This window comes from Rhinoraja longicauda, chromosome 8 (genome assembly GCF_053455715.1).
Source record: "Rhinoraja longicauda isolate Sanriku21f chromosome 8, sRhiLon1.1, whole genome shotgun sequence".
NCBI classification, from domain to species: Eukaryota; Metazoa; Chordata; class Chondrichthyes; order Rajiformes; family Arhynchobatidae; genus Rhinoraja; species Rhinoraja longicauda.
The window spans coordinates 32,913,614-32,929,351 of NC_135960.1; the positions used below are offsets into that span (position 1 = coordinate 32,913,614).

The following is a 15,738-nucleotide window of genomic DNA, read 5'->3' on the forward strand; positions in this document are numbered from 1 at the left end:
GGCCCGGAAAAGAGGGCCCGTTGGGCCCGTCCCCACACCCCCCATTCTCTCCTCCCCCAGCCCCACTCTTACTCTCCAAGTGTGCCCGTTGGGCCCGTCCTCCTGATCTGTGTATGTCAAGTGACCACTATAGCCTTCATTCTTTTTTTTTTTCCCTAATCAGATGTTTGTTTGTTTTTTCCTAATCAGATGTGCAGTACTTTGGTCAACGTGGGTTGTTTTTAAATGTGCTATACAAATAAAACTGACTTGACTTGACTTGACTTGCAATAACAAAAAAGACTTCTTGGAAGCTTTTCGAAACAATGTAGCCGTCACAAGCTGAAAACTAAATCCTTGCTGAAAACTAAATCCTTTTCTGGAAACTTTTGGAAACAAATGTAGCCCCTTGAAGAAAAGGGTTAGAAATGAAAAATTTAAACTTTAATATCTCTCTAGCTTTAAAAAGGTAGCTTCAATTTGAACGAAAGTACTTACAATAGTTGCCCAGGTTAATGGTGAATACGGCGGTACAAAAATCGTAGCGCTTTGGTGTACCGTCTAGGAGGAGTAGGGTTTGTAAGTAATCTTCCGTACATACACATATACATACATACATACGGAATGTTGGACCGCAGAGTTTTAGTATTATATAGATAGATAGATAGATATAGATAGATAGAAGATAGATAGATAGATAGATAGATAGATAGGGAAGTGAATAAATAGATAAATAAGTAAACGAACAGAGAAAGGAGACAGAAGGTGGGGTGACCTTCAGTGGTTGAAGGCAGTACTGAATAGGTGAGACTTCAGTGATGTTTTGAATGTGGTGAGTGTGGAGGAGTCTCTGACGGTTTGTGGTAGTGAGTTCCATAGGGTGGGAGCATAATGAGTTCCTCCACATAGTTTAGACTTTTTGAGATAGTCTTTATAATTTAGTATTTATGTTTTGGTCTATATTCAACCCAATTCTACTTCTGGTACTGATTAGATAATTCTGCAACCTGAGGGATTATTTTTGGATGCATTGCATCGTGGTTAAACCGACAATTGGTCCAGATGTACGTGTTTTGCTTTTCATATCATATCATATATATACAGCCGGAAACAGGCCTTTTCGGCCCACCAAGTCCGTGCCGCCCAATGATCCCCGTACATTAACACTATCCTACACCCACTAGGGACAATTTTTACATTTACCCAGCCAATTAACCTACATACCTGTACGTCTTTGGAGTGTGGGAGGAAACCGAAGATCTCGGAGAAAACCCACGCAGGTCACGGGGAGAACGTACAAACTCCTTACAGTGCAGCACCCGTAGTCAGGATCGAACCTGAGTCTCCGGAGCTGCATTCGCTGTAAAGCAGCAACTCTACCGCTGCGCTACCGTGCCGCCCATGTATATAATTTGTTTTAAATGAAACATGTTGCTCACATCTCCTCCAGTGAGGGAAATTAGTCATCTTCAGCTGATCTTTACCCACCAATGTGGTTGATACTTATCAGCCAAACAATGTGGGCCGCTCAGCCCCTGGTCAGGCAATAAATCCCGGCTTTGATCTGATCAAGCCTCTTATTTAGTTTTAAAATAAGACTGATCCAGTTGATAGTCTCTGGTGCATTTGCTTGCATTGTGGAGGCCAATCTCTCTTTGTCATTGTTTTGCTCATTTGAACTCTACATTTCGGTATTCAATCACTGCTACTGTTCAGTCGGTTTGGCTCCTCAACAGAGGTTGGGTAAGATTTTGCCTGGACTACTCGGCTCACTTCGTTAGCAAGCAAAGAGCAGAAGTCTGGAGTTGAGCTGAATGACTGTACTTGATCTAGTGTGGCAGCAAGGAGCCTTGGCAGAGCCATGGGCATCAAAGGGGAAAGTCTTCACTGATTGTGGTCATACCATGCACTGGGGGAAATGTCTGTAGCTATTGGAGGTCAGTTATGCCTATCCCAGAACATCACTGCAGGAGTTGCTCAATTCAGTACAGCTTGTAGAGCCACTGCTTCACAGTGCCAAAGACCCAGTTTCAATCCTAGGTGCTCCTTGTGACCACAGGTGCTCCAGTTTCCTCCCACATCACAAAAACATGCAGGTTGATAGGTTAATTTGCCACTGTAAATGGGTAGTAGTGAGTAGTGAATGGTGGTTGGGGGGGGGGGGGGGTGGGAGTTGATGATGTGGGGAAATAAAAAATGGTGATTTTTGTATTCAATTGTGATTAGACAATTGTAATTAGACATTTGATGTGGACAGTGGGCCAAAGGTCCTGTTTCCATGATATCTGCCTCTCGGAAATATGTTGCAAGTCTTTCATTATCTCTGGGTCTAACTCTGGAAATCCATTTTCAACAGCTGTGTGGAACCATTTTCACCAAAGGAAATGCAGCAGTGCAAGAAGGCAGTTCACAACTACCTTCTCAGGCACAGTTAGGAATGGGCATTAAACACCGGCCTTTCCAAAACTAAGGGCTAGAAATGAATTTAAAATGAAGATGATGTCCTGTTGCACTTCTGTTTACCTGTCTGTATGTCTTCTATTTCCTTTCCTCAGTTTGACCTCTGACCTAGGAAATTAGAAAAACTGGCGTCATTCTCTTGAGAGAAGGTTATGGTGAAATTATGAACTGTTTTGGAAAAGAGAAAGACAATGGCTTTATCAGCAGTAAGTCCGTTATCAAAGCTGTGAAAGCACAAGTTTAAGATAATTGGCAAAAACAAATCGGAGATAAAAAGAACATTTCTTGATACAGCGATTAGTTTGGAAATTACTTCCAGAAACAGTGGTAGAAGCAGATTTCATAGCAACTTTTGAGACAATATGTTAAATGCTTGAAAAGAAGAACATTGTCAGGAGTCAGGATCCAATCCTGGCTGTGAATGGTTCTTCACTGGCCCTGAAGTCAGAAAGAGGGAAATGGTGATATTTTGGATTGTCTTGTTTAATTTCTTTGATTGAACTGAATTGAATAAAAATTGGAATAAAAGCAGAAAATTGTGCAAAGATAAAGGTGAATTCTTTAGCGAGAAAGAGTTGACATGTCAAGTTGGTTTGGATACAATGTCATCAAACTGAAACCATATCTGCTTCACTCTCTATGGTTTCTTCCTGAGGTACTATGTTTTTCTAACACTTTCTGCTTTATAACATCCACTTTAAATTGTCCTGTTTTAATTTACCTAACTGTCAATTATTGCACGTTATTACTATGCTAGATATAACATTTCTGAGAACATCTTTGTGTTCAATAAAATAATTGTCATAATCACAATTTTTTATTTATTTCATGTCCATATGATATAGATGTGACTGCACGATTCAGCCCAGTCTTGCTGGTAACACGTGAGGAGATTGGCTGAAAAGTTACAACAAACTAAGATTTATTGCCTGAACACAGCCTCTATTTAAGTCTTGTCTTCTCAAAACCAAGGGCCCTGAGTTTGAGAGGCAGGAGCAATGCAGTGCGCTTTCTCCTGCTCACAGCATGAGGTTGAGCAAAACTCCCTTCCCCCTGCTAGTCACCTACTTTCTCACTGTACTTTTGACACCTCTCTCTCTTTCTCTCTCCATTTTGTCTCTCTCCCTCTGCTCCCTGGACGCAGCCAAGCGTAAGGCCTGGAAACTAAACCGTGTAGGTAGCTTGCGAAATATATACAGCAGCAGCAGCACAAGCACCAACACAGAAGGTAATGAATTCAAGGGAAACACAAACTTAATACCGATCAGCCTACTGAAAGCTTGGTTGGAGTATAACTTGCCCACTTCCGTGGACTTTGATTTTGTTTATATTTCTTTTGTAAGCTTTATTTAACTGCTTCATTTAAGTCATACATGTTCCTTTTTTCTTTACTTAAATTTTGACCTTTCCCTCCAGCTGTAGAATAGTGATGTTGAAATTACTTCAAGAAACCCTTTCCCTTTCTCCTTACCCCACCCCCCAACCCCGACTTCTTACATGTTGGTATTCAATGTAATATTTTCCAAGTTATTGCAGTTTAAGGTGAAAGTAGCAGGTGTAATGATCTGTGGCAAAATACAATCGTGTGCTGTGACATTTAAGTACAGTATTTAATTTGTTTTGCGAAACATTGCCTGTAATGCTCTTTGTGGTTAAGCTCCAATCCAGAGCTTGGTGCATGCTAGGTCATTTGCATGTGCGAATGCTTTATAGTCTATGCCTGTTATTCCGTGCCGCTGAAGGTCAGCCAAGTCAAAGTTCATAAATTGACTTGAAATGCTTTCAGCGAAGGTAGCAATCACACGTTTATTTAATAGAAGATTGAATTTTTCATTTGTACACGAAAATTATAAATTAGGTTGTTTTTTCCCTTATACAAAATGTCAGGAGGTCAATTTATTCAACTGCCCGAAATCCATTTCAAAGCTCTAATACATGTAGTCCTGGAATCATACATTGTATACAGAATGCAAAGCTGGCCACATTCCAGTAAGTCAGCTGTAATGGGTAATGTTGTCACTTTAAATGGAAAACAACTGGATCAGATAATCATAAGCCCATGCCCTCTTATTAGAGTTCTTCTGCGGTAGATTTAATTTAATAATTTTCTGATTGTCATTAGTTTTCCTCGGAATTTCTGTTTTTCGGATGCAAAATTCCACCACATTGAACAGAGCCTGAGGCCCACAGTTTCGTGTAAACCTGCATGTCAAATTGAGGATTTTGTTGCTTTATCAATAATTGATTCAGGCCGGCTTTAGAAATATTTCACTGTATAATATTTTATCAATTGGCATATGAATAAATGATTGAATCTGTACAGTTAAATGTGGAGTTGGCAGCAAGTGACTGAGCTCCCATTGTAACTGTGTGCTCCCAGCAAGATTTCAAAGGCCAGCGTTTGCTCAGAGTCCTTTGCTCAAAAAAATGTTATGTATTACAAATGGTTTGATAATTCCTGCATCAATAATTTCTGTAACATTTGAGCAGAAACATTTTACAGCTCTTGACATTCAGCGACACGATATTGTGTCCCCTTATATTCTGGACGTGTACCTGTTGCCTCCTCTAATTATCCAAAGCACTGCCCTCTGGTATGTGCCCACACCTCTGTGAGCAGACACAGAATTTAACAGCACAGAGATAGGCTTTTGGCAGACGTTGGTGTTTTCCCAGCCACACGACTTAGTCCATCACTACTACCATCGCTTGCTGTATTTTTCACCCTCCTCCCCAGATGTCTTCTCCACACTATTCACTTGAACCACTCACTAAGTGGTTCATTCTCACTACCCCCTGAATTGAGCAGTTGTTCCTGAGATTCCTTGTAGATTTATTAGCAACTATGCCTTGGTTTTGTTCTACCATGGCACCGAAATATTGATAATTGAACAGTACAGCACAGGAATAGGCCGTATAAGAAAATAACTGCAGATGCTGGTACAAATCGATTTATTCACAAAATGCTGGAGTAACTCAGCAGGTCAGGCAGCATCTCGGGAGAGAAGGAATGGGTGACGTTTCGGGTCGAGACCCTTCTTCAGACTGAAGAAGGGTCTCGACCCAAAACGTCACCCATTCCTTCTCTCCCGAGATGCTGCCTGACCTGCTGAGTTACTCCAGCATTTTGTGAATAAATCAACAGGAATAGGCCCATTGATCGCACATGCACTTGGCCCATATCCCTCCATTCCCTGCCTGTTCATATACCTGTCTAAATGCCTATAAAACATTACCATCACATCTTCTACCACCATCCCAAGTAGTGCGATCCAGACACCCACCATACTCTGTGTAAGAAAAACTTGTCTCACTATCCCGTTTAAACTTTCCCCCTCTCACCTTAAAACTAGCCCTCTAGTATTTGGCATTTTCACCCTGAAAGAAAGTTTTGACTTTCTATTCTACCCAAGCCTCCAATAATTGTATATATTTCTATCAGGTTACCCCCTCAGCCTCTAACATTCCACAGATAACAATCCAAGTTTATTGAGTCATAGAGCACCAAATCAGGCCTTTCGGTCCAACGTGACTGTAGGAGCCATTTTGCGTTTATTAGTTATTTTAATATATATTATTTTGTATCCTGCTGTATTATTTTGAACACTAAAAGGTTAATACTGTGCTTATGTATGGGCTGGGCGGAGCCAACGAGCTTTCAGCTCCGACGTATTTGTTCAGTTCACGCGAAGAGCGGCTGATAGAAGATCAGCCAGAAGAAGCTGCCGATAAAATTGGCTAAAAGAACCTGCTGATAAAAGATCAGCAAGAAATATCTGCTGGAGATAAGATCTGGCAGTTTGTATGTCACGTAGGATACGGTAGGACATTAGATTTTTACCAAAGTAATCAATAACAAGTCGATGACAAGAGATATGCCAATATGTTATATTGCAACTTCAAATAAACGACTAAATTCAAATGAAACGTTGTGGAGAGCTCTGTTGTTGATTGTTTGCATCAAGAAAATATGGTTCCAACTATCCTACTTCAATGGCAGCTTTGGGGCTTGGTAAGAAAGACAAGAAGATGGCCGTAATATCGTAAAAATCTACCTAAGCTGGAGCGATCAGCTTGAATTTACTCTTCAGAAGCATTCAGTCAGAACTTGCCTTCGCAAGAGACGAAGTGTGAGAGCTTAACTGATCTGGAGGGATTTATTGCCTAAATTTCTCAACCACGGAATAGAACAAGCTATCCTAGGTGACTGAAATATAAATCTGTCTCTAGAGTGATTTGAAGTTAATTAGCTCGTAAAGAGACTGAAGTTGTTTGCGATTGAAACCAGATAGATTGTTTGTCGGTAAAACTTTGAAGATAAGAAATCGATATCTGCGTTAAATTGGTTTATAAGAATCCCTGTTAATTGCAGTAAGCCTTTTTAAGAAAGCTGTTTTCCGTAACTGGTACTGAAGGTTTGGAATGCGAGCCACAAAGAGATGACCTTGAGAATCCCTGGTTATCAGTCTTATTTCGCATTCCAAAGAAGATAAGAACACAGCTGCGTCTTTAAGAAGTGCAGTATGTCTGAAATTAAATCTGATGTTCAGTCACAAGGTGGCGATATGGGAACAAGGCCTAAAGTGGAAAAAAGGGCAATCAACTTACCACCATAAGTTTTAACCTATGAAAAACATGAAAAAAGGAAGAAAAGTAAATGGAAACAAGCTAACAGGTTAATGGAAAGCACTAAGAGCTAATGGATCTCCTGGAATGGTACATGGGATACGATTCAACATGATTCAATTTAGTCACTCAAGGACGAAACGAATGAAGAATATGAAGCATTGAAACTGTTAAAACTATCTGCAGTTGAACTTGAAAGGCAAGACAAATGGATGCACCAAGTCGGGGACGCTCTCGATGAATTTGATCAGGAAGTTAATGCGTGGATATACCAAGTTGGTCATGGGACCACACCCCCCAATGTCGAGAGCGCCTTATACCAGGGTGGTGTAGATGTAGACTCCATCAGACCTGGAGATAGTGCTTCAAATATCTCAAACTCGAAATTGAGCATCAAATTGAGCATCAAATCTCGTGCATCTTCGACGCGCTCTGCTCGTAAGGAGGCTGAGGTCGAACTGGCTGTTCTTGCAGGGCAAGCAGCGTTCTTGGAACAGATGCATGAGATTGAGGCACACCAATCAGAGATGGAAGAGGAATACAAGAAGATGAATGATCATTGGGAAGAGAGAAAGAACGATTGAAACTAGAGTGAAAGGGCAACAGCCAAGACAAAACTCAGTGTACTTGGCGCTCCGAAATCAAGAAGCAGCTCGATAATATCTGATAGGAGTTCTTATCCGGGCAGGGGGGCTGCTCAAAGCCAATTGCCAGCATCCATCTGCAGCTAGATGCTGGTATGGTCAGGAGCAACAGGCTGGTAGACCGAAACAAACAACTTCGAGATCTTATGCTAAAGCTAGTGCTATGGCATATCCAACTCAACACCTTTCTCAAGGGGCCAGAGCAAGGCCTCATGGACAAAGAGATGAGCAGGGGCGTGCTTGTATTAAACCACCTGAACAGCCAGATGGCTGAGGTGGTGTGTATGACTTATTGCAGAAGCAAATTGAAATCACTGAACTTCTGACCAAACAAAATCTTTCTTCCACTCTACCACCAAGCGACATTCCTGTGTATGATGGTGATCCTTTGCGGTATCAACTCTTTATCAAGCCATTTGAAAGAGGAGTAGAAAGAAAGACCGATAATGACAGTGACCGTTATCATTTCCTTGGACAATATACAAAAGGTCATGCAAAAAACTTGGTCAGCAGCTGTCAACATTTACCTTCGGACCAGGGCTATCGGGAGGCAAGGATGCTGCTTGAAGAGCATTTTGGCAATGAGCAGAAGATTGCCACTGCTTATAAAATCAAGGCATTGGCCTGGCCAGCTTTCAGGCCAGGCGACGTGAAAGCATTACAAGAATTCTCACTATTCCTTAAAGGTTGTTGTAATGCAATGGAACAGCTCAAATATATGGATGAAATGAATGTCTCCTCTAATATGAAGACCATCCTTCTAAAACTGCCTTATAAGTTCAGGGAAAGGTGGAGAGATCGGGCATATGGGATTCAGGGAAGCAAAGAACGTCCACATGGGTTTCCCGACCTGGTAAACTTCATAGCGGTACAAGTGAAGATACTGTCGGATCCACTTTATGAGAACATTGAGGAGGCTAAAACACTAGCAACTGTGAAAGGCCCTACCTTCAGTAAAACTAGGGAAAGGCCAAAAACGTCCAGAAGCAGTTTTGCTACCGCTGCCGAACCCATGGAAGAACAGGCTCAAGGGAACCTGACAACCAAAGGAAAGAAAGCTGACGCACTATCGTCAAGCAGCAGGATCCTTGTCTGTTCTGCAATATAAGGGGTCATACACTGTGGAAGTGTTGGCAGATCAAAAGGAGGGAACTACAAGAGAGGATAGAATTTATAAAGAGAATCTTTTGGATGTTTAAAAATAGGTCACATGAGCAGAAACTCCAAGAATTGTTTGACTTGTGTTGTATGCAATGGAGAGCATCCTGAGATACTTCATATTGAACAGAAGGACAAAGAAAAGCCACCAGTACAAACTGATCAGAAGGAAAAGGTGAGCCAGAGTGATGCCGCTCCTCTTTCTCCAATGTGTGGACATATCAGGACCGTTAAGAAGCTTGCATCTTCTCCATCGGACCAGTGCAAGTAAAGAGCCACAATGGGAGTATAGTGTTGCAAACATACGCATTTTTGGATAACGGAAGTTCGTCTACCTTCTGCACTGAAAGCCTAGTAAGAAGGCTGAAGATCTCAGGACCAAAGAAGAGGATTCTCCTGCGTACCATAAATCAAGAGAAGTCTGTAACCAGTCGTATTATTTCAGGTTTGAAAATATCTGGTCTGGACAGCAATGATTTTGTTCAACTATGTGATGTGTTTACCAATAAGACCATTCCCGTTTTATGGTCAAACATTCCCAGACAAGAAGACCTGAAGCAGAGGCCTTACCTGAAGGATGTCAAGATTTCTGAAATAGACTCTGGCATTGACCTACTCATCGGTACTAATGCTTCTAAGGTATTGGAACCTTGGGAGCTGGCCAACAGCCAAGGAGATGGACCTTACGCCATGAAAACCTTGTTGGGATGGGTTATTTATGGTCCTCCGAGAAAAGACCACGACAGCAGGGATGGAAATGGCTCTCCTGCTGCGGTTATCAATCGAATATCCATTGCGAATCTGGAGGAACTTCTGGTCAAACAATACAATCATGACTTCAATGAAGGATCCAGCAAGGAAAAGGAAGAAATGTCCAGAGAAGAGGTAAAGTTCATAGATATTATGAATTGTTCGGCGAGGGTGGCAGGTGGACATTATTTTCTAGACTTGCCTTTCAAGCAGGAGAATATCTGCATGCTGAACAACCGTTGCATAGCAGAGCAGCATATCCAGAGCTTGAAACACAAGTTTAATAAGAATGAGAAGTTTTGTAATGAAATTACATCTTTCCTCACAAAAATTATTGATAATGGTTATGCCGAAAGGGTACCAATGGACCAGCTGAATCGAAGTGATGAAAAACACTGGTACATCCCTCATCACAGGGTGTATCACTCGAAGAAAGGAATGATAAGAGTGGTCTTTGACTGTGCGGCAGTCGTTAAGGGTACATCACTTAACTGCCAACTACTGCAGGGTCCAGACCTAACTAACTCACTCATAGGAGTTCTCATCAGATTCAGATAAGAGCCAGTTGCTTTGATGGCGGATATCAAAGCTATGTTTCATCAGGTCAAGGTATCAGAAAAGCATATTGACTATCTGCGATTTCTGTGGTGGCCCGATGGTGATGTGCAGTAAGATCTTGTTGAAAATGTGAAGGTACATCATTTTGGAGCCGTGTCACCACCAAGTTGTGCAAACTTTGCATTGAGAAAGATTGCTGAGGACACGGAGCATACTTTTCACAAGAGGTGATAAACACGGTGAAGAACAACTTCTACGTGGATGATTGTTTAAAATCCATGCCTTCGGAACTGGAAGCAGTTCAAATGGTAAAAGACCTGACTGAAATCTGCCAAATGGAAGGATTTACTCTATCAAAATGGATCAGTAACAGCCGTGCTGTATTAACATCCATTCCTCAAGCTAGTAGAGCTAAAGAGATCAAGGAGTTGGACTTGGACCAGGACAATCTGCCGAAGAAAAGAGCACTTGGATTGCGCTGATGTGTTCAAGTTCTGTAGTCGGCTCTATGATCCTTTAGGATTCTTGGCACCATTTACTTTGCCTGCTAAGCTGATTATGCAGGAACTCTGCAAGGAGAAGCTTGGTTGGGATGACGACATATCCCAAACTTTTTCTCAGCGATGGACAGGATGGCTAACAGATCTCAACAAGATTGCGGAGTTTAAAGTGGACCGGTGCATGAAGCGCACAAACTTTGGTCAAATCAGAAATGCACAGCTACACCACTTCTCAGACGCAAGCGGAAGTGGCTATGGTACTGTTTCATATATAAGACTGGAAAACGATAGCAAAGAAGTGCACATTGCATTTATAATGGGAAAGGCCAGAGTGGCGCCATTAAAACAGATGACAATTCCCAGAATGGAGCTTGCAGCTGCAGTCTTAGCTGTCAGAGTTGATCTAACGCTGCAAAAAGAATTATAGCTTCAACTGGACAAATCCGTTTTCTGGACCGATAGCACAACGGTTCTTAAGTACATCAACAATTAAACCAAATGCTTTCAAACGTTTGTTGCAAACAGAATCTCTTTTGTAAGGGATGTTACTGACATATCATAATGGAGATATGTTAGCACAAAGGAAAATCCTGCAGATGAAGCATCAAGAGGACTAACTGCAGACCGCTTTTTAAGCTGTGAAAGATGGACCAAAGGACCGGAATTTCTCTGTAAATCAGACAGGGAATGGCCAAAACATCACTTGGAATCAGCAATTCCTGCTGACGATCCAGAAATTAAGCCAGACATTATTGTGAACGTCATCGTCAAGGAACCATGGAACTCCACGAACTCTCTAATTACTTATTTTTCTTCATGGATGAAGTTGAAGATTGCAGTAGCTTGGTTTCTTAAGGTAAAGACAATACTCTTGCAGTGGACTCGGAAGAGAAAGGAAATTCATGCTGCTGTGAGTAGCCTTGAAAAGGGTCCTGACAAGCTGAAAGAAAAGGTTGAAAATGAGATGCAAGTTTTTGAAGCAATACTCTGAGGACAATGTTTATGTCCAGAAGATCTTTCTTAGTCAGAAAGCACAATCGTCTCTTTCAATCAAAGGCAAAGATTTGAGCCAGAACTGTCAGCACTAGAAAGTGGTAAAACCGTCAAAGGAGGCAGTCATTTACACAAACTTGATCCAAAACTGCAGGATGGACTTTTGAGAGTAGGAGGTCGCCTGAATAGGCTAGCGATGCCTGAAGAAGCTAAACATCCTATTATTCTCACGAAGGACCTCTACATATCCACTGTTACGAGATATCTATGAACAACTCGGTCATGGAGGAAGAAATCATATGCTGGCTCATCTTCGTAAAAGGTACTGGATTATCCAGGCTAACCTCTGCAAGGAAAATTATAACGGACTGCGTTGGGTGTAAACAGCAGCGGGGAAGAGTTGGGGAGCAAAAGATGGCAGATTTGCCTCTATTGACAATTCGACCGGATGAACCTCCGTTTACAGATTACAACTTCAGTCCCATAGAGCTGAAGAGAGGACGAAGTTTGTGTAATCTTCACCTGCATGACTAGCAGGGCAGTACATCTCGAGGTTGCGTATACACTTGATATAGACTCCTGCATCAATGCATTACGAAAATTAATTTGTCAACGAGGTCGAGTTTTGACTGTAAGATCAGATAACGGCACAAATTTCATTGGAGCGGAAAGAGAGTTGAGAGAAGCAATGAAGCAAGACAAGATCCAGAAGGCTATGCTTCGGCAAGGAATAAAATGGTATTTCAACCCTCTGGCAGGATCTCATCACGTGTTTGGGAACGGCTGATCAGCATGGTTCGCAATCTGCTGTGTTCTGCTCTTAAACAACACGTTTTGGACGACGTAGGACTACAAACTTTAATGTGTGAAGTATCATATCATATCATATCATATATATACAGCCGGAAACAGGCCTTTTCGGCCCACCAAGTCCGTGCCGCCCAGTGATCCCCGTACATTAACACTATCCTACACCCACTAGGGACAATTTTTACATTTTCCCAGCCAATTAACCTACATACCTGTACGTCTTTGGAGTGTGGGAGGAAACCGAAGATCTCGGAGAAAACCCACGCAGGTCACGGGGAGAACGTACAAACTCCTTACAGTGCAGCACCCGTAGTCAGGATCGAACCTGAGTCTCCGGCGCTGCATTCGCTGTAAAGCAGCAACTCTACCGCTGCGCTACCGTGCCAAGTAGAAGCGATCCTAAATGATTGACCCATTACCAAGAATTCGGATGATGCAATGGACCTGGAAGCACTTACACCAAACCATCTTCAGTTAAAAAGGAAGCCAATATTGTCACCTGGAGCATTTGTTAAGGAAGATTTGTACATCAGATGTAGATGGAGACAGATACAATATATGGCAGATCTTTTTCAGAATATTTCAGAATATTTGCCTCTGATCCAGGAACGACAGCAGCGGTCTGAGGTGAAAGGAAATTTTGCAACAGGTGACATTGTTCTGGTGGTCAATTCTACAGCACCACATAGCTCCTGGCCAATGGGCAAAATATTGGAGACTATAAAAGACGCACAAGGGTATATGCGTACAGTTCGGCTCCAAACTAAAAGCAACATCTTGGAAAGACCTATAGGGAAAAAATGCAGATGCTGGTATAAATCGAAGATAGATAAAAAATGCTGGAGTAACTCAGCAGGTCAGGCAGCATCTCTGGAGAGAAGGAATGGGTGACATTTCGGGACGAGACCCTTCTTCAGTCCCGAAATGTCACCCATTCCTTCTCTCCAGAGATGCTGCCTGACCTGCTGAGTTACTCCAGCATTTTTTATCTATCTTGGAAAGACCGATAACCAAGATATTTCTGCTCTTGGAAGCTGATACCTGATTACAGCAAAGACTGGTGGTCTTGAAGAATGAAGAATCGCTATAGTAGATTAGATGCCGATATATAGTGCATGCTTTTTCGATTATGTATGATGTTTTTATGGTTCCTCTTAATGTTTATTAGTAATTATTATTGCGTTATACACTTATAACAATTAGGGGCCGGTTAGGAGCCATTTTGCATTTATTAGTTATTTTAGTATATTATGTTATTTTGTATCCTGCTGTATTATTTTGGACAAAAGGTTAATACTATGCTTATGTATGGGCTGGGCGGAGCCAGAGAGCTTCCAGCTCCGATGTATTTGTTCAGTTCACGCGAAGAAGCGGCTGATAGATCAGCCAGAAGAAGCTGCCGATAAAATCGGCTAAAAGAACCTGCTGGTAGAAGATCAGCAAGAAATATCTGCTGGAGATAAGATCTGGCAGTTTGTATAAGTCACGTAGGATATGGTAGGACATTAGATTTTTACCAAACTAATCAATAACAATTCAATGACAAGAGATATGCCAATATGTTATATTGCAACTTCAAATAATCAACTAACTTCAAATGAAACATTGTGGAGATCTCTGTTGTTGATTGCATCAAGAAAATATTGTTCCAACTATCCTACATCAATGGCAGCTTTGGGGCTTGATAAGAAAGACGAGAAGCTGGCCATAATACTGACCATGACAGCCAAAATGTCTATCCAAGCCAGTCCCATTGGTCTGCATTTGCCCTGTATCCTCGAAACCTTTTCTATCCATGTACCTGTCCAAATGTCTTTTAAAGATTGCATTTGTTCCCACCTCTACAGCTTCCTGTGGCAGCAAGTTCTATGTATCCACCACCGTGTGTGTGGAAAAAGTCACCCCTTACGATCTTTCATGTTTCTTTCCTCTCATTTTAATCTATGCCCTCTAGTTTTGGACTTCCGTACCCTTAGAAAACGACTGTGGCCAACCACTTTATCTGTACCCTTCATCCTTTTATAAATCTCCATAACGTTATCTCTCAACCTTGCATCAGGGACAAATGACCTATCTGGTCTTTCCTAAAACTCAAGCCGTCCAGTCCTTGTAACATCCTCGTCAATCTTATTTGCACCCTTTCCAGCTTAATGACCTGGGCGACGAGAACCACACACAATACTCCAAATGTTGTCTCATTGACAACTTGTACATTTGCAACACAGTGTCCCAACTCCTGTACTAATGCCCTGACTGATGAAGGCACATATGTCAAATGCCTTTTCCACCACCTATCTGCTTCATTGTCCAACCTTTCCTCGTAGCTAATGGTCTCTACCCACTCTAGCACCCTCTCCACATCCAGAACTGCACACAGTGCTCTAAACATGGCCTAACCATAGTTTTATCCAGCTGCAATGTGACCTCGCAACTTTTATACAATGATAGACACAAAAAGCTGCTGTAACTCAGCAGGACAGGCAGCATCTCTGAAGAGGAATGGGTGACGTTTCGGGCCGAGACCCTTTTATACTCAATGCCCTGACTGGTGGCTGTGGAAACATAGCCACGTGATTGATTCTCATTGGGTCACTACTCAATAGTGAAAAGAGCCCCAATTCTCATTTAAATATAACTATAAATATAACCTCTCAATTCTGGCATCATGTCTAATGCCTTCTTGAATATGTTGGACAGAAAGTTAGAAATTCCCACAGATCCCAAAATAGAAGACGGAAACTCACTGACCTTCGTTCAATTAACCAAACTTTACTCAATTTTGTTACTTCTCTTTGCAGTGGATGATTATCCAGATGCTATGTGACTTTTCCTAAAATTATAAGCAGGAGTGAGTAATCTTTTGATGCCCTTTAATGCTAGTTATCAGGTTGCAAAAAACTTCCTTTGAAACCAGGCAACTTTTCAAATCTGTTTTCTGAATGATACCAGTAATTCCTAATTATGCATCTGTTGTCTCTGTTATAGCTGATGAAAAAACAGTGGTCAGTTTTCTCCTACCAGTAATCGTTTCCAAATGTAAACCCTTTTCTTTAACCGTTTAACTTCTGTTCCCAATATAATTGAATACACACACGTTTGACCCATTAGCCAGTAAAATTTCAATGGTTACATTTCATTTATAGATTCTAGCCACATTGACAGATATCTTTAACTCTTTGGCTGCTTGTCTCTAACACCCCTTGTTAATGGTCGGCTCCTCATTTGGCCATAGTCCCCAGCATTTCCCTTTTGATCTTCGC

At 41.7% G+C, this 15,738-nt stretch overlaps 1 protein-coding gene across 11 annotated transcripts in view; it reads left to right on the forward strand.

Moving 5' to 3' along the window:
• Positions 1-15,738, forward strand: part of agap1 (ArfGAP with GTPase domain, ankyrin repeat and PH domain 1) — a 615,219-nt gene that overhangs the window by 516,960 nt on the left and 82,521 nt on the right. For 8 of the 11 annotated variants that reach the window (XM_078403564.1, XM_078403565.1, XM_078403567.1 and 5 more), the window contains one exon: positions 3,584-3,667. The exons of the other annotated variants lie outside the window; for them this stretch is intronic. In XM_078403564.1, coding sequence (XP_078259690.1) covers positions 3,584-3,667 — 84 coding nt within the window. The remainder of the gene's footprint in view (positions 1-3,583; positions 3,668-15,738) is intronic. 11 annotated transcript variants of the gene reach the window in all.